The 24,912-nt window shown below is 40.0% G+C and overlaps 1 protein-coding gene across 1 annotated transcript in view; it reads left to right on the top strand.

The window, feature by feature from the left end:
- Positions 1–24,912, top strand: part of dnajb11 (DnaJ heat shock protein family (Hsp40) member B11) — a 90,722-nt gene that overhangs the window by 42,885 nt on the left and 22,925 nt on the right. Inside the window, exons 6-8 of the mRNA NM_203849.1 lie at positions 8,060–8,142; positions 11,309–11,366; positions 19,816–19,927. Coding sequence (NP_989180.1) covers positions 8,060–8,142; positions 11,309–11,366; positions 19,816–19,927 — 253 coding nt within the window. The remainder of the gene's footprint in view (positions 1–8,059; positions 8,143–11,308; positions 11,367–19,815; positions 19,928–24,912) is intronic.

The raw sequence follows: 24,912 nt of genomic DNA, 5'->3' as shown, positions 1-24,912 counted from the left end.
GGTAAGGCTCCATCTAGAATATGCTGTCCAGTTCTGGTCTCCAGTGCTCAAACGGGACATGATTGAGTTAGAGAGGGTCCAGAGAAGGGCAACTAAGTTGGTAAAGGGTATGGAAAGTCTCAGTTATGAAGAAAGACTGGCCAAGTTGGGTCTGTTTACACTGGAGAAGAGGCGCTTAAGAGGTGACATGATAACTATGTATAAATATATAAGGGGATCATATAATAACCTTTCTAATGTTTTATTTACCAGTAGGTCCTTCCAACGGACAGGAGGGCACCCACTCCGTTTAGAAGAAGGGAGGTTACGTTTAAATATTCGGAAAGGATTTTTTACTGTGAGAGCTGTGAAGTTGTGGAATTCCCTCCCCGAATCAGTCGTACTGGCTGATACATTATATAACTTTAAGAAGGGGCTGGATGGATTCTTAGCAAGTGAGGGAATACAGGGTTATGGGAGATACCTCTTAGTACAAGTTGATCCAGGGACTGGTCCAATTGCCATCTTGGAGTCAGGAAGGAATTTTTTCCCCTCTGCGGCAAATTAGAGAGGCTTCAGATGGGGTTTTTTGCCTTCCTCTGGATCAAATAGTAGTTAGGCAGGTTATATATAGGCATTATGGTTGAACGTGATGGACGTATGTCTTTTTTCAACCCAACTTACTATGTTACTATGTAGATTTGGCTTTGGGAGTGCCTTGGGCAACTGGTTTATAGTAATCATTAGAACTCCCCCATACAGTGTGTATGTTTGTTTGTATGTATGTATGTATGTATGTATATCTTTATTTATAAAGTGCTACTTATGTACGCAGCGCTGTACAGTAGAATACATTAATATAAACAGGGTGTTAATAAGATAATAGATAAATACAAAGTATAATAATAAATACAGATAAATACAGCAGCAATAAGGACACAAGAGGAGGGAGGTCCCTGCCCCGTAGAGCTTACAATCTATATGGGAGGGTAACTAACAGACACAAATAGGCAAATATAAGTGCTGTAGGTCACAGTGGGTGACACTACAATATAAGTGCCAGTTTCCAGATTAGGTGCTGGGCGAGTGCTCCAAAAGGTAGTCTTTAACCTTAGTTTTAAAAAGACTGGGGGAGGATTCTCTCCGGAGGAAATCAGGGAGGGCATTCCAAATGTAGGGGGCAGCCAGGCAGAAAGGTTTAAGGCGGGAAACCGCAGTAGTAGTGGGGGGCGCAACCAAACGATTGCTCTGCGAGGAACGAAGGAGTCGGCCGGGAACATACGGAGACACAAGGGACGAGATGTAGTGAGGAGCAGAGGAATGGAGGGCTTTGAAGGTTAGGAGAAGAAGTTTGTAAGAAATTCTTTGTTTGATAGGAAGCCACGATAAGGACTTTAGCAGGGGAAGGGCCTGAACTCTCCTGGATGAGAGGAGGAGAATTCTGGCAGCAGTGTTTAATATAGACTGTAGGGGGGAAAGATGGAAGTTAGGGAGGCTGGTTAGCAGCAGGTTACAGTAGTCAAGTCGGGATAGGATGAGCTCGTGCATGAGCAGCCTAGATGTTACAGTAGAAAGAAAGGGACGGATTTTGGCAATATTGCGTAAGAAAAAGTGACAGGTTTTGACAGTGGTGTTAGTATGGTCAGAGAAGGAGAGACTGGAGTCAAAGATCACCCCCAAGCAACGCATGGAATTGACAGGGTTGATGAGGGTGCCTTCAATAGAGATAGAAAAGGGGGGAGTAGGACCAGGCTTAGGCGGAAAGATCATTAGTTCAGTTTTTGTTAGGTTCAATTTGAGGTGGCGTTGGTTCATCCTATTAGAGATAGCCAGTAGGCAGTTAGAGATTTGAGTCTCAGTTTCAACTGTTAATGAAGGGGTCGAAAAGTAAATTTGGGTATCATCAGCATACAGATGATATTTAAAGCCAAATGAACGGATAAGATCTCCCAAAGACAGCGTGTAAAGGGAGAACAACAACGGCCCAAGTACAGAGCCTTGGGGTACCCCCACATTAAGCGGAACTGGAGATGAGATTTTGTTAGCATAGGAGACAGTGAATGAACGGTTAGAGAGGTAAGAAGAGATCCAGGATGCAGCCTGACTACGGAGACCAATCGGCCGGTTAATAGCAGGTGTATAACACATAAATATGTATAAAGAAACAAACACATATGTATATAACACAAATAATGGCACCCAAGATGAGCAATTTCTTACACCATCAACAACCAAAATAGTATTGTAACCAGCGGACTTAGGAAGATCTACAATAAGGGCCATAGAGATCCTCTCCCACGGTTTCTCAGGAACCGGAAGAGGCTGTAGCAGACCCATAGGGCATGAATGAGATTCTTTAAATTGGGCACAAGTTTGACAAGATATAACATAGTTAGTTATGCCATCCAAAAAAATGTCTCTTAGCAAGTTCCTGCGTCTTACGGACCCCTAAATGACCAGACACTGGATGGTCATGGACAGATTTGAGTACCTCAAGGCATAGGCTTTCAGGGACAAAAATCTTACCATCGGCTATGAAAAAGTCATTCTGAAAAGTAGTACCTTCTGGCCCCTCACTTATACTTTTAGAGGCACCTTGAATTCTATCCAGCATTTCCGTCTGGAGGAGAAGAAAATTAGAGGTCTCAAGTATATAGTATTGGAAGATCAATTTCAGGTGCAGAAAACATGCGAGATAAGGCATCCACCTTCCCGTTCTTGGATCCAAGTCTGAAGGTAACGTGAAAATTAAATCTGGAGAAGAAAAGCGCCCATCCGGATGGAGTCTTTTTGCTGAACGTAAATATTCTAAGTTCTGATGGTCGGAAAAAACTAAAATAGGATGGTTTGCTCCTTCCAAAAGATGTTGCCATTCCTGAAAAGCGGATTTGATAGCAAGTAACTCTCTAACCCCAACGTCATAATTTTGCTCTGATTGTGACAACTTTCTAGAGAAGAATGCAGTAGGGTGGGAGTTGACTTTGTACATAAGTTCTTTGTGACAATACTGCTACAGTGGCGTATTCAGATGCATCGACCTCGAGAATACATGGGCGAGAAGGGTCTGGGTGCCGTAAAATAGGAGCTGATTTCAAATGGTCCTTGAGGTCTACAAAAGCTTATTGCGCTTCTGGAGTCCAACAAACCTTCTTTAAGAACTCATAAGAAAAGTAGTTGGAGAGATGACCTTCAAAAAATCCTTGTAAACTTCCGATAGGAATTAGCAAAGCCCACACACCTTTGAACTACCTTAAGATCATTGGGGATAGGCCAGCAGATACTTTGCGAGAGTCCATGGAAATTCCATTGGAAGAAATAATAAAGCCGAGAAATTCTATGAAAGATTTTCTCAAAGTTTCACTTTTCAAGATTGGCAAAAAGTTTATGGGTACATAACCTGGTAAACACTTTCTTGACATGAACGCGATGTTCTTCCAAGGAGGAGTAAAAGATTAGGATACCGTTGAGATAAATGATGACAAAACGATCTAGGAAGTCTCTGAAAATGTTAATGAAGTTTTGGAGCGTAGCCAGGACGTTGCAGAGACCAAACAGCATTACAAAATACTCGAAATGACCATAATTGGTTCGGAAAGCTGTGTTCCATTCGTCACCTTGGTTGATACGGACTATGTTATCAGATCGTAGTCACTGGAAAAGCTCTGGGATAAGGGGTAAAGGATACCGGTTCTTAACAGTAATCTTGTTTAAATCTCAATAGTCAATACAATGACGTAAAGAATGGTCCTTCTTTTCCACAAAGAAGATGCCTGCATCGGCAGGGGAAGTTGATGGGTGAATGAACCCTTTACTCAGATTCTCCTCAGTATAGTTTTTAAGAACAGTCAGCTCCGTTCAGAAAGGGAATAGATCTGTCCAAAGGGGATAGTGGCTCCAGAAAGAAGATCAACAGGACAATCATATATTCGATGAGGAGGAAGTTCATCGGCCCCTTTTTCATCGAAGACGTCCAGAAATTCGTGGTAAAGCTCAGGAATAAGTTTGAGACGGGGATCAGACATCAGTAACTACAAAACAGAAGACAGAATGTGGCGAGAACATAGGTTGCATGAGAATGTTATTTGATTGGAGTCCCAATAAATAAGAGGATTGTGTTCCTTGAGCCATGGAAACCCCAGCATGAGAGGGTACAAACTGGAAGAAACCACATCAGACATCAAGGACTCGCTATGCTGCTGAATCTTTATTAACAAAGGAATGGTCTCATAAAGTACAGGACCAGAGGAAATATTGGATCCATCTGTCAACTTAACCATCAGTTGACTGGATCTCGCTTTTAACGGAATATCATAAAGAAGTCCTGATCAATGAAGCATCCACAAGCTCCGGAATCAATCAGCGCTGGTATCTGGAGTGTTTCTTTTTACCACTGCAAAACAGCATTAACAGACATGCGAGACAGTCCATCAACAGCTTTGGCACTAAGGAGAACAGGAACAGATCTCTTCCTTGTCTGCCTAATAGGGCACGTGCATAGGAGATGACCAGAACCACCGCAGTAAAGGCACAAAGCGACATCTACGCTGCCTCTCCTTAGACATCAGTGGAGAACGAACCAAACCAATTTGCATGGGTTTCGGGTTCCCAGGGGAAGATGCAGTAGTAGAAGACACCGCAGGAGGTTTGGGGAACAAAGGGGCCTTGGTAATTAGCCAGCTAGGTTGAAACACCCTAGACCAATCTGGATCACGGAGTCGATCAGAGATTCTAAGTACCAATTTAGGATTGGCTTATCTGAAAGCTTTAAAGATGCATTAGCTCGTGTTGGGCTACCCGAGGGGTTACCCCAACACGAGCAAACTCATCTTTTAAGCTTTAAGATAAGCCAATCCTAAATTGGTGCTTTAGGGCTGCTTGGTTCCATTGGGTATTGGCAGCATAGTTATGAAAGTCTGTCACATACTCCTCCACAGCCCATCTACTTTGGGAGAGAGACCTGAGAGCCACTTCTGCTGTGGCCTCCCTCTGAGGGTGATCATAAAGCAGCGTCATCGCCTGGAAGAAAGCAGCTGAATCATTGAACAGTGGGCTCTGTTGCTCCAGAAGGCGATGGACCCAGGTCTGAGGTTCACCGGACAGGAGGGAAATAGCGAATCCCACTTTGGGTTGTGCAGTCACATAAACTTGAGGATTTAGAGTGAATTCTAACTTGCAGCTATTCATGAAAGGAGAAGGAAAGGTAAAAACTAAGTAAGCTTTATCATAAAGGTAAATACTGCCATAAGCACTCACAGAAACACTGGAGTTTTCTTTCAAAAGAAACAGGATTGTCTTTGTTTTCTTGTGCTAGAGTGTGTGCAGCTCTCCTCTCTCCCCTCTCCTGCCCCCCCCCCTCAAGAATGCTAAGAACTCCTCCCCCCCCTTAGGAATGTGTGATCTAAGCCAATCAGCAGGAAGTTTCCCCATTGTCTTTCTAACTGAGCATGTACACCGGTCTTGCTCTTGATGCAGGAGCCAGGCATTAGGGGAATTTTCTTTACAGAGCTCTGCGTTTTTTTTCCTATGAGGATTCTGATCATCTGAACAGAGGAGGAAATATGGGGAGACTTAAGGACACTATTGAGAGAACTGAAGGTATGCCTGCAGCTTGAAATTAACTCTTTATTAGCCTTTCCTTCACCTTGAAGGCATGAAACTTTTTTCGATCCCCCAAGAAACATTTTGGCAAGGAGAGCTTAAGTTTTGTAGCAGGGGACAGAACAGCAACAGGTATAGGGGCCGCTTGGGTAAGAGCAGCCAGTTGCTGAGTGAGGAGGTGCATAGCCGAAATTTCCTCAGATTCTTCCATCTTGGCAAAGTGATACTATCAGGACGGTTGAATGGTGAGCCGCTGGAAGAATTCGTAGAGGAAAGACCTCTCCTACACCTCGCACTGAGGTGAGCAGTCACTGAGAGTGAGACAGGACTGGACCAAGTGGAGGAGTGTCAGGAGTGCCAAGCCAGGCATCTAAGCAAAATTGTGAGGCAGAAGAATGGTCAAACAAGCAGAAGGTCAGTTCAGGCAGCGTGGTTCGGATATCCAAGATCAGGCCGGGTCAAAAGATCAGAATTGCAGAAACAGAAACAAATCTTAGTATCTTCACAGGGTAATGTTTACTGATTACTGAACTGTTCAGTGATTTTAGGCTTTTGGCCTCCTTTTAAACGCAATGCGCATGCACAGAGCATCAAGACGGATGTGCGCGCATGCACCAGCGTAAGAACGTGCGCTGTGCACATCTTCGTCGTTTCATCGCCTGCGCTATTCGGGCACACTATCTTGGTCAATGGCAGGCACATCACGGAGCAAGGGTCCAGGTAAGTTTTATAGACATCATCTAAAAAAAGAAGAGGATTAAAAAGGTAGTGGAGGGAGGGTGGTTGGGTAAACAGGGAAAGCAGTTTTGGAGAGAGGGATTAGGACAGGGGAACCTAGATCAAGGCTAACTCCTGTTCAACAGTAACGCTTAAGCCCTCAAGCAGTTTCAAACACACTCAGGAAAGGTAGGTCATGGCATTGGGGGAGGGGGCCCATTGGTCAATTTAAGTAGCTTACTTAACTAGGGTTGTGGTGTGTAAATATGGGGCTGTCATGTTATAAATATAGGCAGGTACTTATTGAATTGCATAAATTAGGTAAGGGGAAAGAGTGTGTCTCTGAAAAACTTAATATCCAAGTCAGTCAGACGGGATGTATTTTCATAATATTGGCTATGTTATTCTAAGAGGCTCAGTTTCTATTCGTGTTACAAAGCCTCTTGGGCTATGACTGGTTGTGGGAATTGAGCTAGGTTTCAATATAAAGGCAGTTCTGGAACTCGGGATTTAACAGGTTAACCAACTTTGTAAATTAACAATTGTTATTAATCTTTCCTTCCAATGGTGTAAGTATATAAACCCAATAAAAATCTAATCACAGAATGCTCCCTGCACGTTAGAAAATACATTTTTCATTAAAAGAATCTAAAAAGGCCACTTGAAAAGCTACTTTTTTATATAACCCTTAAATCAGTCTTCCTTCTGTCTCTCTGATCATTTTTCTGAAGGGATGAGAGTGGTCTATTTTGAACCTGACACACTTGAGAACTTCCTGTATGCTTACATCATCACGCCCAGGCTTTGCTCTTTATTTCTATTGGGCCAATTTATTGGTTGCTTGTGCACTCTAACCAGTTGCATAAATTGAAAGGTCATTTTTTTAATTTCTTCCTTGAAATGGCATAGGCAAACAGATTCAGCATATCATAAATCTAACATACTGTTATGTTAGAGTTATAGCAATCTGTCATAGACACAGGAAACAATGGCAGACTGACAGGAGACACAGCCAATATGAGTTAAGTCTGCTGCCAGTACATCATAACATAACATCAAAAAAGAAAGTATAAAAAGCAACTATAGTGGTTATATGGGTCACTGACCCCCCCCCCCCCAGCAGAGGGTCTGTGCAGAAGGGAAGGGTAAGCAGAGGGATGATTCTGAGGTGAATATCTCTTCAGCTGCACTTTTTTTTGTTAAAGGAACAGCCATTGAAGCTGGGGAAAAGGAGAAAAGGCACAGGCACATAGCAGATAACAGATAAGCTTTGTATAATATAATGGAGTTTTATCTGTTATCTGCTAAGTAACCTGTGCCTTTTCTCCTGTAAATGGCTGCCCCCGTGGCTACACAGAAGCTTTATTATATAAACTATAGTAGTCTTTCTTAGGAAAACACACCAGTTGTACCAGTACAGGGCAGCATTACATTATATAGTAATTACTTTTATACACTTTCATTTTTTGGTGTTACTGTCCCTTTAACTGCGTATATGACAAAGATTGTTATATTAATGTGAACTTTTACAAAGGTGAACAACCCCTTTAAGGTCATATGACTTGTCCAAAATTTGAATATGCAAATTAGGTTTTGGTTTAGTATCAGGACAAATCTTTTATGGAGGTGAACCTAAAACATATGAATTTGGTGCTAGGGTTGCCACCTGTCTGACACAGCCCTCCTAAAACCAGACATTTTTATGAAAAAACTGAAAAACCTGCATCCACAGTCATTAATTATGTAATCATCATCTTTATTTAAGACTTGTAAATGAGGAGAGAACATTAGAAGTGGAGATTGAGCCAGGAGTTCGAGACAGCATGGAGTACCCCTTCATTGGAGAAGGTAACATTCTGTGTGTGTATAATATAATATATATATCTAAGAGCTGGCCATGTAAAATAAATTGTGTATTAGGGAAATCTGGTAGTGAGAGAAAGTCCAAAGAGTCATTGTCAAATCCGGCAAAAGGCACAGCTTGTGACTAGCTTTAAACATTTGGATATCTTCGGTTCTGTATCTCTCTCTGTATCTATCTATCTAGGTACGGGACCTGTTATCCAGAATACTCTGAACCATGAGTTTTCCGGATAAGGGATCTTTCCGTAGTTTGGATCTCCACAACTTAAGTCTGCTAAGAATCATTTAAATGTTAAATAAGCCCAAAAGACTACTTTTGTCTCTAATAGGGATTAATTATATCTTAGTTGGGATCAAGTACAAGGTACTGTTTTATTATTACAAAGAAAAAGGAAATCATTTTTAAAAATTAGAATTATTTGCTTATAATGGAGTCTATGGGAGGGCCTTTCCATAATTCTGAACTTTCTGGATAACAGGTTTCCAGATAAGAGATCCCATACACGTGTGTGTGTGTGTGTGTGTGTGTGTGTGTGTGTGCGTGTGTGCGTGCGTGCGTGCGTGCGTGCGTGCGTGCGTGCGTGCGTGCGTGCGTGTATATATATATATATATATCAGTCCTGATGGTGTCTGCACTCCAAGGCTTTAATATTCTGTGGGGTGCACAGCCAAAATCTGAGTATTTAGCATGAAATAATCCATGGCCGGCACACCCTTAAAATTCAAAAAAAAATTTTTATTGAAAACTCATTGTTTTAAGTCCAAGAATTGGGTGCACACCAGGATATTTTTTAAAAATTAAAACGTTACTTTTATTTAAACATGCTGTTAAAACAGGCCCTGTTTTAACAGCATGTTTCAACAAAAGTAACGTTTTAATTTTTAAAAAGTATCCTGGTGTGCACCCAATTCTTGGACTTCTATATATATATATATATATATATATATATATATATATATATATATATATATATATATATATATATATATATATATATATATATATATATATATATATATATATATATATAAATATGCAAATTAAAGAATTAAGTAGGTACCAAGACCTAGGAACTTGGCAACGTGAGGAGCAAGGTCAGGGTTTAAATAAAGGAGCTCACTCGGGATTGGCTGCACTTGCTGATTGATGAAGAACAGCTTGGTGTAATTAAAAGCACTAGGGATAGCCTTATTAACCTCAGAACAGAGTAAGCCTATACCTCCAACCTGTCTGAATAGGGAAGAGGTAAGGCAACAGGCTGCATTATACCAGGTACCTGGTTCAAACCTAGCCAAGGAATGGGCAGAAGGAAGATGCGTTACAATCAGTTTTTTGATGGAATACTCAAGTCTCTTGGTTACAGTGCTTCTTTAATGGCACGCACCCAGGCTAGGTATTTTGGACTCATTTTGGAGTGCCAGTTGTGATAAAACAACTTTTTAATCGAGTGAAAAATAATCGAATGAAATAATATTTCAATGCTTAAACTGTATAACAGGGCTTAAATGTACCTCTCTGCATGCGTTAAAAATATCACTTCTTATTTTTTTGAGAATTAACGATCCATTCACTAAAAGGACACTTGTCAGAATTTAGAAGCGATGTTATTGTCGTTATTTATCTGGCGATGACATATTTTAAGCGTTATTTTTAACCATGCAATATATTTATGCATTATTTCGTAGCACACAATATTAGCACACACTATTACGCATGGAACAGTTACTTTCTGAAAACTACTGTTCTGAAAATTACCATTTCCCTGAAAACTGGAGGATGCATCTAGGGCAATCACATACTTGAAAAAATCCGACTGCAAATTCCATCTTGTCACCACATACAATCACCAGCTGCAATTTTGTTTAGTAACGCCTACTCCTGGGAGGCGTTACGTTTCACAGTAATTATCGCCACATTTTATGCTTTTAACGCTTAAAATATGTTTGTGAATTATGCGTTAGTATTATTTCTATTCGATAATGACCTCGACCTTTAGTGAATCGGCCCCTAAGTGTTTATTTTTGTGCAGCCAGACTGCATTATTTGTTTCTTCAAGGTAACTGACCCCCCCCCCAGGATAGTGCAATACAATACACACACTTGGCCCCAAGTGTCCTTGTAAGAGTTGTGTACTGTCTGGCTCCTATAGTCAGACTAAACTGGGCATGCTCAATGGCACCCCATTAGCCCAGTATTTTATTTTTTTTTTGTAGTTTTTTGTGCAATTACAATTCAGGGCCAGATTGGTCACTATAATGGCCTATAGGTTGCTCCCCCCCCCCCCCCCCCCCCATCTGGAAGCTGTCTTCGTGGTTTGTAAAATACTCAAACCCTGTTCTACATTTACGAGAAGGACTGTACTCACATGTTTTAGTAACAAGCTGTAGCAGTGCAATACAAAAATGTGTATAGTTGAAGCTGCATTAAAGAACCTTAATGTGTAAGTCCTACATTATGCCCATGTCCTCACACAGCCTGATGCCATCACACCCATTCATCTCTATCCTAGAGCTTGTGCATCAGAACCACTGTGCCTGGATGCAGTCCACATAAAACATGTATTCACAGGACAGGTCTTATCATATATATTATATATATATATATATATATATATATATATATATATTATACAACCCAAAGCTCAAGTGCAGACATGAATAAACATTAGAAACTAGAAAGGGAAGTTTGAGAATAACTTCATGTTGGTTTGAAAAACATGTAAAGTTACTGAATGAAATATAATTGGCTGTTGTTGGCTTCACCCAGTTTTTCTAACCTCAGACCGCAGTCATATAGCAAACATTATGCAAAGTTTGGTGTATAAAGCCTTGTGGAGATTTTTGTGGATCATATTCCCATTATTTTTTCTAATTTGAGCATATCTATACCTGGTTTGTTTAATTTTTCCAATTGTTGACATGGTTAAGACATATAATTCAGCCATGACTAGATAAGAAGATTAAGGTAAAGATCATAAGGGTTTATATTGATAGTGATATATATATTGTTTACTACCATGTTCATTTCTTGTTTCAGTTTTTACACTTCATGGGTATTTTATTTTTGTTGACATCGTTATTTTTCAGCCCGTGTAGTGGCTGAATTTTGCTTCATATTCCTTTCTAATACCATATATTCATTATTTTTTAGGAGAACCCCATATTGATGGAGAGCCAGGGGACTTGCGTTTTCGAATTAAAGTTCTCAAGTAAGTACATCAGACTATCTTGCGCTCACTGTCTGCTTGTTTAATGATTGTTGAATTTTTATAACAGACAAAAATCAGAATGAATTAAATCAGTGCCCTCAGTAGGTACTTGGCAAGGAAATTACTTAGAATCAAAGGTCAAGGAAGCAGGAACAAAAATTCTTGAGTAAAAATTGTCTGGGAGTGAGGAAACTTCGCACTGAGTTGCACAGTCTCTTTAGATTAATCAGGAGACACAGAGGAAGAAGCAGCAACCAGCATAGAGACAGGGAAGAGTCTTACGACTGTGTGACTGTTGTGACTGCCTTTTCTTCAACTGAGTATCAGTATGGATAACTAAGGAAACCAACTCCACAAACTGAGCAGGCAAATCACAGGCAGCCAATTCATCCTTAAGGTCATCATTAAGCCCTTGCCAAAATTCTGCCACCGAAGCTTAATTATTCCAGGTAACTTCAGCAACCTTGTACAAAAATCAATGACATACCCAACAGCAGAGCGCAAACCCTGAGAGAGCTTCATGAGGCTAGAAGATGCATTGAGTTTACAACCTGGAGCATCAAAGAGCTCTTGAAAGGTGTCCTGGAAAGCAGCAGCATTGCGGACAAGATCATCATCTTCCCCCTATCCCAATGATTGTACCCAGTTTTTGAAGACTCCGTCTCTTTCAGTCATCAGCCATCATGATCAACCCCCTATTACTCCATGGTTCTCCTTTCTACATTATCTATCCATTGCCCTTGTGTAGCGATTGGGTGGATCTCCTCCAGGGCCAGTGCAGACACCCAGACCTAAAGAGACTCTCCCTCTTGGCATGGTTATTAAAGTGCCATCTGGGCACACAGGATTTTCCACCCGAATAGGTGCACATGTGCAGGTATTGGCTTTGTCCTTGCTGCTGCTCAATATTGCCTTATACCAAGACATCAGGACATTCCTGCAGGCCACAGCTTATATTAGGCCTTCCTTCTGACTTACCACCTTGGGATCTTAACTTTTTCCTGCAAGTGCTGCAAATGCCAGCATTTGAACCTCTAGCTACCACTGAACAACAGTTACTAACATGGAAGGTGACTTTCCTGGTGACAATATCCTCCATCAGGAGAATATCTAAAATCAGCTCATTGGGATGCAAACCCCCACTTTGCATTTTTTTTTACAAGGATAAGGAAGTTATTAGGACCCTTTCACACTATCCAACGTAACTTACCTCAGCATACCATATCAGTCAAGACATTGTCCTGCCATTGTTTCTATATTCACAGGGCAGCAGATTTTATACTTTACGGGGCAAACCACAAAGGAAAGAAAGTCTCCAAGTCCTCCATTGAGAGATTGATAAAGCTTCTCATAACCAAGGCCTATCAGGTCCAAACCCAGTCCCTTTCTGGGTTACAGGTCTCTCCACAAGAGCACTTATTACATCATGGGCACAGGTCAACGATGCATCAGCAAAGCAGCTGTGCTAAGCAGCTACAAACCCGTCCGCAACCTGCAGTTTATGTGGCGAGGTTGGCCTGAATTCGCCCGACCCGTAGGTATTGGTTTGGCCTGCACCTCACTAACAGGGAGACCCACCCTTCTTTTGCTTACCTTCCATAATTCTTATCTTCAGCTGTGATACTGGAACTGAGAAGCCAGTTAAAGTGATTTCTCTATGGAAGTGGCAGCAAAGGCCTCCCTTTCACGATGCTGAATGCAAAGAATTCTCCCAACAAATCTATGCCCTAAAACCTCCTAATTAAGGTTGTTCTCCATGCATGTGGAAACCTGCTGATCTCAGTCAGGTCTGTGCACCTTTCAGGAGTACTTTCAGAGTACTTTTCTGAGCACATTTGAAATTTACATACATTTTCTATATTTAGTCATTTTTGAAAAATTAGCATGTTTAGACTACTTTATGCTGCTAGGCTTTAGTTCAACAGCTTTTATTAAAGGCCCCCGAATGTCAGCAACTCTGTCAATGCATTTTCTATGTACATCCTTGTATGTATGTATGTATGTATGTATGTATATCTTTATTTATAAAGCGCTACTTATGTACGCAGCGCTGTACAGTAGAATACATTAATACAAACGGGGTTAAAGATAATGGATAAATACAAAGTACAACAATAAATACAAATAAATACAGGGTACAGTTGCAATAAGAGTCAGAAACACAAGATGAAGGAGGTCCCTGCCCTGTAGAGCTTACAATCTATATGGGAGGTGTAACTAACAGACACAAATGGGCAAATGTAAGTGCTGTAGGTCACAGTGGGTGACACTACAATATAAGTGCCAGTTCCCAGATCAGGTGCTGGGCGAGTGCTCCAAAAGGTAGTCTTTAAGTTTAGTTTAAAAAGACTGAGGGAGGATTCTCTCCGGAGGAAATCGGGGAGGGCATTCCAAATGTAAGGGGCAGCAAGGCAGAAAGGTTTAAGGCGGGAAACAGCAGTAGTAGTGGGGGGCGCAACCAAACGGTTGCTCTGCGAGGAATGAAGGAGTCGGCCAGGAACGTACGGAGACACAAGGGAAGAGATGTAGTGAGGGGCAGAGGAATGGAGGGCTTTGAAGGTTAAGAGAAGGAGTTTGTACACTATTCTTTGTTTAATAGGAAGCCACGATAAGGACTTTAGCAGGGGAAGGGCCTGAACTCTCCTGGGTGAGAGGAGGAGAATTCTGGCAGCAGTGTTTAATATAGACTGTAGGGGGGAAAGATGGAAGTTAGGGAGGCTGGTTAGCAGCAGGTTACAGTAGTCAAGTCGGGATAGGATGAGCTCGTGCATGAGCAGCCTAGATGTTACAGTAGAAAGAAAGGGACGGATTTTGGCAATATTGCGTAAGAAAAAGTGACAGGTTTTGACAGTGGTGTTAGTATGGTCAGAGAAGGAGAGACTGGAGTCAAAGATCACCCCCAAGCAACGCATGGAATTGACAGGGTTGATGAGGGTGCCTTCAATAGAGATAGAAAAGGGGGGAGTAGGACCAGGCTTAGGCGGAAAGATCATTAGTTCAGTTTTTGTTAGGTTCAATTTGAGGTGGCGTTGGTTCATCCTATTAGAGATAGCCAGTAGGCAGTTAGAGATTTGAGTCTCAGTTTCAACTGTTAATGAAGGGGTCGAAAAGTAAATTTGGGTATCATCAGCATACAGATGATATTTAAAGCCAAATGAACGGATAAGATCTCCCAAAGACAGCGTGTAAAGGGAGAACAACAACGGCCCAAGTACAGAGCCTTGGGGTACCCCGACATTAAGCGGAACTGGAGATGAGATTTTGTTAGCATAGGAGACAGTGAATGAACGGTTAGAGAGGTAAGAAGAGATCCAGGATGCAGCCTGACTACGGAGACCAATCGAATGCAGAATTTGCATCAGGAGGTAGTGGTCAACCGTATCAAACGCAGCCGATAGATCTAGGAGGATTAGTATGGAAAAGTGACCCTTGGCTTTGGCAACCTGAAGATCATTCGTAACTCACAGCGCTGTCTCAGTAGAGTGCGCAGGCCGAAAGCCAGATTGCAGCGGGTCCAGTAAATTATGTGCATTAAGAAAGTTAGTTATACGGGAGAAGACAATGCGCTTCTAAGATTTTGGAGGCGAGTGGTAAAAGCGAGACAGGACGGTAGTTAGAGAGACAGGACGGGTCCAGCGTGGCCTTTTTAAGGATGGGCTTGACACAGGCCTGTTTGAATGAAGAGGGGAAACTTCCAGAAGTCAGAGAAGAGTTGAAAATAAGTGAGTAAGAGCCGGAGTAAGCTCAGCAGCACAGTGTTTGAGCACTTGTGACGGGTTTATGATAAACAATGGCGGAATTGATTTAATTTCTTTCTGATGAGATTAGGGACTGATACCCAAAGGCTCCGACACATCCGCTCTGGCCTGATTGGAAACAATAGGCAGATAATCCAGTTACCCTGGCACCTATACATCTCCCCACTCCTGCATAGAAACAATAGGGGCTTGCTGGGAGGATGGGCCAACAGGGACATATAAAGAGCCCCACAGAGAGCTTGGAAGTCAGTCTTCAGAGAAAGAGAGAGAAAAGGATTCCTGCACTTCAGATCAACCGCTTCAGTTATTCTTAGGCCATTATTTTCTTCAGACTGTGGATTTACTTCTGTGGGACTTTGGAACTTCCTTTTTGCTATTTTACTTCCTTAGAAGAATTTGTTGCTGTGTGATGTCATTGGACTTTACAGAAATAAAGTGCTGGGATGCTACAAGGTTTCTCTCCATTGTTGAGCATACGGTTGTTAGGCCATTTTCATGACAGTCCTGGATTTAGTTATCTCTAAGGTTGCTGATTCTCGAGGCAAAAGCCTGCTAATAGTGGAAAAAAAATTCAAATATCTCCAAATTTTTGGTGGTGGTTTAGACCCCCATATAATACACTGAATTAATTCTAATACATAACAATATACTACTGCAGGGTTCCCCAACCTTTTATACCTGTGAGACACATTTAAATGGACAAAGTGTTGGGGAGCAACACAAGCCTGAAAAAGGTTCCTGGGGGTAGAAATAATTTCTATAACTGGTTACTTAATAGCCCCTATGTGGAATGGCAGCCTACAGAAGGCTCTGTTTGGCATTATACTTTGTTTTTATGCAACCAAAACTTGCCCCAAGCTAGATATTCAAAAATGAGCACCTTCTTTGATACCACTGGGAGCAGCATCCAAGAGGTTGGTGAGCAACATGTTGCTCACGAGCCACTGGTTGGGGAACACTGTACTACTGTATATATGCGTGTGTGTGACTACTTATATGTGTCATATAGAGCAGATCTCTTTCTGCATTATTTTAGCATACTTTCTTATCTGTCTGATCTTGTAGATTTCATACTGAAAAAAATTCAGAAACTGTAACTGTTTTATAAATTGAAGTGCTGTGTACTTTATCTTGCTTCGACTATATGAATAAGCAAAGATGACAACATTTGTTCCATGTGTGATGAGTGCAAAGACTTAAGTTGGTTAGTTGCTATATATGATTATATAGTTACACAGGGCCTAGTGTCCATCAAGTTCAACACTTCCAAGTAAACCCAACACACACAAACCTATACTGACTTATCTATTCAACATATATACTAACATCAATACTAACTGTAGATTTTAGTATCACAATAGCCGTGGATATTATGCTGGTTCATGAAATCAGCCAAGCCCCTTTTAAACACATTAACTGAATCTGCCATCACAACTTCACTAGGAAGTGCATTCCGCAACCTCACTGTCCTCACCATGAAAAACCCGCTTCTCTGCTTCAAGTTCTGTTCCTCTAATATAAAGGGGTGGCCTCTGATGCGCTGATCATTTTTATGGGGAAAGAGAACATCCCCTATCTGTCTGTAATCACCTATAATGTACTTGTAGAGAGTAATCATGTTCCCTGCAAGCACCTTTTTTCCCCCAGAGAAAACAACCCAACCATGCCAGTCTAACCTCATGTCCTCATCCCTTGAGTCAATGCTCTTTTTTATGCAAGTAGCAACTGAATGACATCGCCTTGAGTTAGACAACTTTTTTTAGACTGGCAACAAGTACGCCAGGTTTAAGCTGCCGAGATCCATTGAGTCCTATGAAAGCTTAGAGTAGTTGAGATATAAAATAGTTGGTGACAGCCTGTCCTTGACACATTTTTAAGGGGAAGTTAAATACATTATTGTTTTTTGTCCACACACTTTCAAGTTAGAGACTTTAAGGGGAATTTAATCCCATCAATGTTTTCTATTTCTTACACAGTTTCAAGGGGAAGTTAAGGGGAAAGGCAATCCTAAATTTCAAAATGGAGTGACCAGCTCAATTTTCCAATGCTGGGTCCGGAACGCAATCCATTGACTAGGTCAATTGCTTTTAACAGCCAGGAAAAAAATGTTGCAAAAGAAACTACCCAATTCCCAATAATAAACACAAATGTTTTCTTCTACTACTAGGCTAAAAGCTATGTGTCAAGAGTGTGGCGTACCTTGGCAGATCTGGACTAGGGAAGTGATTAGATGACTTTCTACTGTACAGCGCTGGGTACTTAAGTAGCGCTTTATAAATAAAAATATACATACATACATACATGACTTCCTGTTGACAAAAGATACTGCTTCCGAACTATTCCAGGAGCCCACACAAATCTATGCTAATTACTTGAGCACACAACAATCTCCACGGCCTATCAGAATGGCAGACAAAGCTTCCCACTTTAACAATACCATTCTGAAAGCAACCCGGGATACGGCCTAATCCTTAAAGAGGACCTTGCCTTCATAATAGTGTCCACAAAATGGTGCCTGCCTGCTTGCTTTGATTGAGTAATTCCAAGACAGAAGGAAACAAAATGTATATTATTTATATAGAGTAAGTAAAGTTTATTTTGCTCAACTAACAATATATAAAATAATTTGGAGTTATTTCTTAGGGTGACAGGTCCTCTTTAAAGTAATATTATCATTAAAAAACATATTTTTTTTACAAAATGCATCATTTAATAGAGCTTTTCCAAAAGAATCCTACATTAAAGTTTGTTTTTCAAAACAAATTTAATTTTGAAATCTGACATGGGGTTAGAAATATTCTTAGTTTCCCAGGTGCCCTCAGTCATGTGACCTGTGCTCCGATGAACTTCAGTCACACTTTTCTGCTGCAATGCAAATTGGGGTGATATCACACCCCTCTTCCCCCCCCCCCCACATCCAATCAGCAGAACGAATGGGAAGGTAGCAAGATAACAGCTCCCTGACACCTGCATTGCTAAAAATGCTACCATGCCCCACCTAGTGGTAGATATGGGAATAGCACTCAATAGTAAAAATCTGAGTCCAGCTTATGAGCGAATCTGTCCTGCTTCACTTCACAGAATTTCTTTAAAAGCTGCCACCTCCACTGAAATGATGCTGAAAATAATTCATAAAGGCTACTTATCCCCACACAGTGGACACTTGGGTGCACATTTACTAAGCAATTATGAGATAAAGTCTGATTTTTTTCTTACTTCTAGATAATCTTGAGATTTACATGTTGGTTTTCACCAGAACTCGATTTTTTCGTTATTATTCCCAGAAATAACTCCCATTATTTGTGATTTATTAATGTTTAGTTAACTTTTTAAAAAAATAAACATTCTAAAGGTTTGATCTGTCGAGTACCATTGAGTACCTTTGGAGGCTTAGAATAGTAGAGGAATAGAATAGTGAGTGACAGCCTGTCCTTCAAGGACAAATAATCCTCTCATTGTTTTCAGTTTCACCCAGCTTCAGAGTGGAATTTAATCCCCCCATTGTTTTCAGTTTCACACCTTTCAAGGAAAAGTTAATCCTATCATTGTTTTCACTTACACCCTGTTTCAACTGAAACATTATTGTTTTCCAAGAGTGCCAATGCTCCTAAAATGGCTGCTGGATAAATTCCTGTTTGGGAAAAATTAAAAGGATTTATGGAAATGAACGTCCGTTTAAACACAAATTTTTCGAGTTTAAACAATGCTTTCAACTGAAAAAAATTGGGATTTTCGAATGTAAACGTGAAATTTCCATTAAAAAGATTTAAATATTATCATGACATTTTATAAATACAGCGATGATCGAGTTTAATTCGAATTTATACCATATCAAGTTAAGGCCAGAAAAAAATGAAATTTAGTAAATGTGCCCCTATTCTTAGTTTAACTTGGCCAAAAAGTGCAACACCGCAAGCAGATTTTATCCACTGCTTATGGTGTTGCCCACATGTAAAAGCCTTCTGGATATGAATAAGAGATTGGGCCACAACTAGTAACCTAGTGAATTATGTGCAGCTGTCCCCTGAGTGGGCAATAATTAATTAACATGCCCAATGCCAATCAAAGTTTACAAATTTTAAAACACTTTTGACGACCATATCAGTAGCAGCTAAAAAGACAATACTACAGTGGTACTGTAAATACACATTACTTCACTCCCATTTACACTCATTCAGAAAGTTATTCCACACATTCTTGATGGAATGGATAGAGGCGTCATTACAAAAGGAAACCTATATTATTGCACTATTTTCCTCTTGGGAAAGACCACACCACTATGCTAGCAGAATGGTGCTACAATATCCACCTATTCAGCTATCTCTGGACTAAAAGGGAGTGCGGAGTGAGCAGTTATGATTCTTTTCCAAGTTTCTCTTTTTCTGCAAAAGTTTGAACCAAGTTTCTAAATTTTTTTTAGAACTATATTTTTATTTATTTTCAAAGAAACAGATTAAGACATTATACAGTCCCAAGTTTCTAAATTTAAATCTAGCTGTAGATGTTATTTTACGTGACATAAATAAACAATTTACTACTGCTCATGGTATCCATAGAATGTTGCATGAATTACAAAATGTTCTTTTTTTATTTTTTTATTTTAAATTTAAAAATAATTGGACTTTAATTCAGGATTTTAGATGCATTCTGTACATTAAATTTTATTTTTTCAAAATTTTTTGTTTTAATAGGCACCCCATATTTGAAAGAAGAGGAGATGATCTTTATACAAATGTTTCCATCTCTTTAGTTGAAGCTCTTACAGGCTTTGAAATGGATATCGCTCATTTGGATGGTCATAAGGTAAATACTCTATGTAAACCTCAAAATAAAATTGGTCATTTTTTATTGTAATGTGTTTTCTGTTTCATAAATCTGCAGATATATAGATATATATGTATGTGATCCCTTATCTGGAGACCCAATGACTAATAAAAAAAAACCTCTAATTTTTGAAAATGATTTCCTTTTTCTATGTAATAATAAAACAGTACCTTGTATTTGATCGTTGGTAAACTTTATGAATTCATGTTTGTGGCAAAACAATACTATTGGGTTTATTTAATAAATAACAGTGAGTTCCCTTATTTTGAAAATCTACAGCTAAACCGAAATCAAACTATATAAAACTATTCAGCCTTATTTAAGATAAGTGCAGTAATACTTTTTTCAGATATTCAAGCGTGGTCCCTTGTTCATATTTTTACTTAAAAAGTTACATAGCTGTTAAGGTTGATAAAATATGTGCATAACATTTTGGTAAAAAAAATGTTATACTTTACTTCCAGTTTCTTAGAATAAGAAACAAATTCCCCATATAAAGAACTGAGTTTGTCCTGACTCCAAATTAAAATCAGATAAGTTTCTAGATCAATGTTATACTAAGAATTTTAGCTGCCTTTTATTTTCACTTCCTACACATTTACACCACATGCTATAACATTTAACAACTTTACAGCCATTCACTATAAAAGAAGAATAGCAATTATTGCATCAAATCTGTAATGATCAATAGCGATCATACTGCACATTAATCATGATCTCTGGTGTAAACAATCCCTACGTGGTTAGCCCTGGCATAAAGTGTTTGTGGACCCCAACCACCATGCAAGGCTCCACATAGTAAGCATTGTGAAGTTGTCTAGGCAGGTATATACAAGTCAGATTAAAATTCAGTATCATCTAAGATTTGTGATTCGGTGTTTTTTAACTTAACGCGGTAGATGGTGTCGATCAGCAATATTATAAGTAAAACCATTAATAACAATACTCCAACGTGTCTTAAACGTCATCCAGATCCGAAAATGTCCCAAATTTTAAATCCTATTTCCATAGCTCCCAACTGTCCAGTGCAGGAGATCAAATCGGAACACTAAAAAATATAGAAACTTAATTAAAAATTAGCTTTTGGCAGAAAGCCCAGAAATCTTAACGAGCTTCACCTGCACTTAGAAGCATTGTTTCTCACATTTGTATGTATATCTTTTTTTTTTATTTCAATATTTTTTTTTTTCAAAATAAGTAAAAGACATACAGGCTACTTTCCAAGTATCACAGTGTATACAAAAATAAATTGCAAGATCGTAAAATACTAGAGCTTTATAGCAAGAGGAGATTGTGAACATAGATTAGTTAGTAGTCTGGATATACCATAGGGAGGCCAGGGGGATTCCCGAAAGGGGACACTCTGGGTCCCTTTCTTTTATGTTCTTTTAGAACTAAGTAACTGTAACTATATACAACATGGGACGGTTTATATTGCTCAGGGATTACTCAGGGATGCTGATCAATCAGGGGTTTTATTATGATTCTGTAGTCGATGCCCGCAGTGGTTTTATATTTTGTTTAGGGTTACAATGAGAGAAGGGAGGTAGGGTAAGTGTCTCCATATCTGTAAACAAGCCATGGCTCCCAGATTTTAATAAATTGTTTGTGTGAATCAGATATGATACTGGACATTTTTTCCATAGCCATGATTCCATCAACTTTGTTTTTGAGAGTTTCGAACGGAATTTGTTTCGTTTTCCATGCTTTCGCAATTATACGTTTAGCTACCGTTGTGATAACTGTTAAGAGTTGGAATTGTTTTACTGTGAGAACATCAGGTTTTAGACATAATAGGGCGATAGTTGGATGTTTAGGGACTGAGGTCCCAAAAATAGAGTGGACTATAGTAAATACTCTTATCCAGAATCTCTGAGCTTTAGGGCAAGACCACCATATGTGGAACATCGAACCTGTTTGACCGCATCCCCGAAAACATCTTGGGTCGGCTGTGGGCAGGAATTTGGCTATACAAGCTGGAACAAGATACCACCTAAGAAGCAATTTTATAGTTCGCCTCTAGGAGGGAAACATTGCTTGAAAAGCCTTTAACCATTAGCCATATAGATTCCCGTTCTTCTAGTGCCAAACTAGTTTGTATATCAGTTTGCCATGCTGTAACGTATGAAAGACTTGTAGGTATTTCGTCTGGAAAGAAGGCACTATACAGTAGGGAGACCGATTTTCTGTGTTTAGGATTTTTCAGGCACCAGTTCTCAAAAAAGGTCTTTGGCTTATCTATTTGGTTATATAAACTCCATTGAGATTGGGCAAAGTGCAGGAGCTGTCTCATGCGAAACCATTCGGATAGGGGAACCTTGTAAGTATCTACAAAAGTTTGCAGTAGAAAGGGGCCAGATCTGGCTAACAAATGCCCGATTGCCCATTTTTTGTTGGTATCCCACCATGTAAATAGATTGGAGTTGAGACCTGGGGCGAACTTGGGGTTACCCAAGAATGGGGCCGCTGGAGTATAAGGCGAACTGAGGGATAGAGATTTAACTGTAGAGTCCCAGGTTTTCAAGGTTAACTGTAAGCAAGGGCTACATGAAGGAGGCCTAGATACTTTTGGGCTCCATATCAAACCAGTTGGGGAGAAGGGGTAGGAAAAATGGGACTCTAAAGTGACCCAATGGGGTATATCTATTTGAGCATGCAATGGGGGGATTTGGGACAGTTGTGCTGCTTTATAGTAATACAGTAAATTTGGTAAGCCTAGTCCACCTTTTGTTCGAGGGCAAAAGAGTGTCCTCTTGTTGACTCTTGGAGGTTTCTTGTTCCATATGAACTTTATAATGTGAGCTTCAAATCTTAACAAATCTGCATTCTGTAGAGGGATAGGGAGAGTGCGAAATAGATAAAGCAGCTTTGGCAGAAGTGTCATTTTAATAGAGTTTATACAACCTATCCAGGGGATATTGTGGGAGCTCCACCCCTCCAGAAGGGACACTAGGGATTTGAACATTAATGGATAGTTAAATTTGTATAGAGAGTCATATGATTTGGTTAACTTTACACCTAATATAGAGATATAGTGGGGCTGCCAGTGGAAATCAAAATTAAGTTTTAAAAGCTTCACAGCGTGTTCTGGTAAATTGATATTGAGAGCTTCAGTTTTATTATGGTTAATGTATAAACCTGAAATAGTTCCAAAAGCCTGTAGGATGTTATATAGGTTAGGAAGGGAAGTTAAAGGTCTGGAGACTATCAGGGTCAGATTATCTGCGAAAAGGCTAACTTTGTGATGAGTTTCTCCTACTTCAAGGCCCATAATATTTGGATTAGCTCTAACCGCTGCTGCTAGGGCCTCGATTGCTAGATCAAACAATATTGGTGAAAGAGGGCATCCCTGCCTGGTCCCACGGCCTATAGGGAAAGTGGATGAGGAGAAGCCTAATATATTTACTAAAGCAGTAGGGGCTCTATATAAAGCTTTAATCCACGAGATCAAGCTAGTACCAAAGACCCATTTGTTTAACATGTAGTATAGGTAGTCCCATGAAAGAGAATCAAAAGCGTTTCTGATGTCCAATTTAAGGAGTATGGATGGTACAGGAGATTGTATAGCATAGTGGGTTAGTAGAGTGAGTCGTCTGATTGCATCAGACGCTTGTCGCCCAGGTATGAACCCCACTTGATCTTTATGGATCAGTGAAGGGAGGAAAGTGTTTATTCTATGTGCTATTATTTTCCCAAGTAATTTGATATCTGTGTTCAGGACTGAGATAGGCCTATAGTTCTTGACATCTGATAGGTCTTAGTTAGGTCTGGGTATGGCTGAAATTTTTGCTTGAAGGGACTTCTGTCTTAGTGTACCACCGGACCTGAGGCTATTTAACATTGCTGTAAGGTGTGGAGTAAGCTCCTTAGTAAATTTTTTGTAGTAAATGTTGGGCAGACCATCTATACCGGGTGCGGTACCTGATTTAAGATTCCTGATGGCATTAATTACTTCTTAAGCAGAGATCTCCTGTTCTGTTAGGTCAAATTGGTCTTGGGAAAGTTTAGGGAGATTAAGATCACGGAAGAACTTATCATGTGTGCTACGGGATATGGGCGCTGGATTAGTATATAGTTTTTGGTAAAATGATGCGAACTCGTTAGCAATCTTTAGGGGATTTCCTGTTTGGGAGCCCTGAGCTGTACATATGCGGTGAATGGAAGGGAATGGATCTTTGTTGTTAAGTTTGCGTGCTAAGGATCTACCTGGTTTATCTAGAGAGTAAAATAGTTTATGTTTAGCACATCTAAGTTTATTTTCAGCTGCAGTAAATCTAGTTCTTTTTGAAGTTGAAATATTTGAGGTTGATAATCAACGAGAGGGTCTTCTATCTGTTTAAGAGACATCTGGTCTAAGGATTGAGTAAGGACCTGAATCGCTTTTTCTCTCGTCTTTTTCCGCTGCGAACCTATCTGGATAAATTGTCCCCTAATCACTGGTTTGTGCGCCTCCCACAGTGTAGAAGCCGTGGGACCAGGCTGGAAATTTTTGGAAAAATATTGTGTCAACCCCTTTTTGATGTTCTGGATTACTTCAGGAAAGCTTATAGTGATTCATTTAGCCTCCAAAATCTAACTCTTGGGCATTCGTGGAGTTGAGATAGCGTGGTTAGGATAGGGCAGTGATCTGACCAACTGATATTTAACATTCTGGAGGAATAAAGTAGTGGAAGGAGAAAGAAATGTATGGTCTATTCTTGAGGAGATTTTATGAGGAGCAGAATAGTGAGAAAATTGTTTAACGTCTGGGTTTTTTTCCCTCCATGCGTCTACAAGAGAGAAAGAGTTAAGGAGCTCTTTAAAGGACCGGATTATCTTGAGAGTACTAAGGGGGTGTCTGTTTTCCAGAGAATGATAAACGGTCAAGTCTATCGTTCCAAACTGAATTGGAGTCCCCGCAGATTATTAATGGGCCTAATTGGTTACTGCAACATAGGTCAAATAATTTAGTGAGAAATTCTAAC

This window comes from Xenopus tropicalis, chromosome 9 (assembly GCF_000004195.4).
Source record: "Xenopus tropicalis strain Nigerian chromosome 9, UCB_Xtro_10.0, whole genome shotgun sequence".
NCBI lineage: Eukaryota > Metazoa > Chordata > Amphibia > Anura > Pipidae > Xenopus > Xenopus tropicalis.
This window is presented reverse-complemented; position numbering and strand designations above follow the sequence as displayed.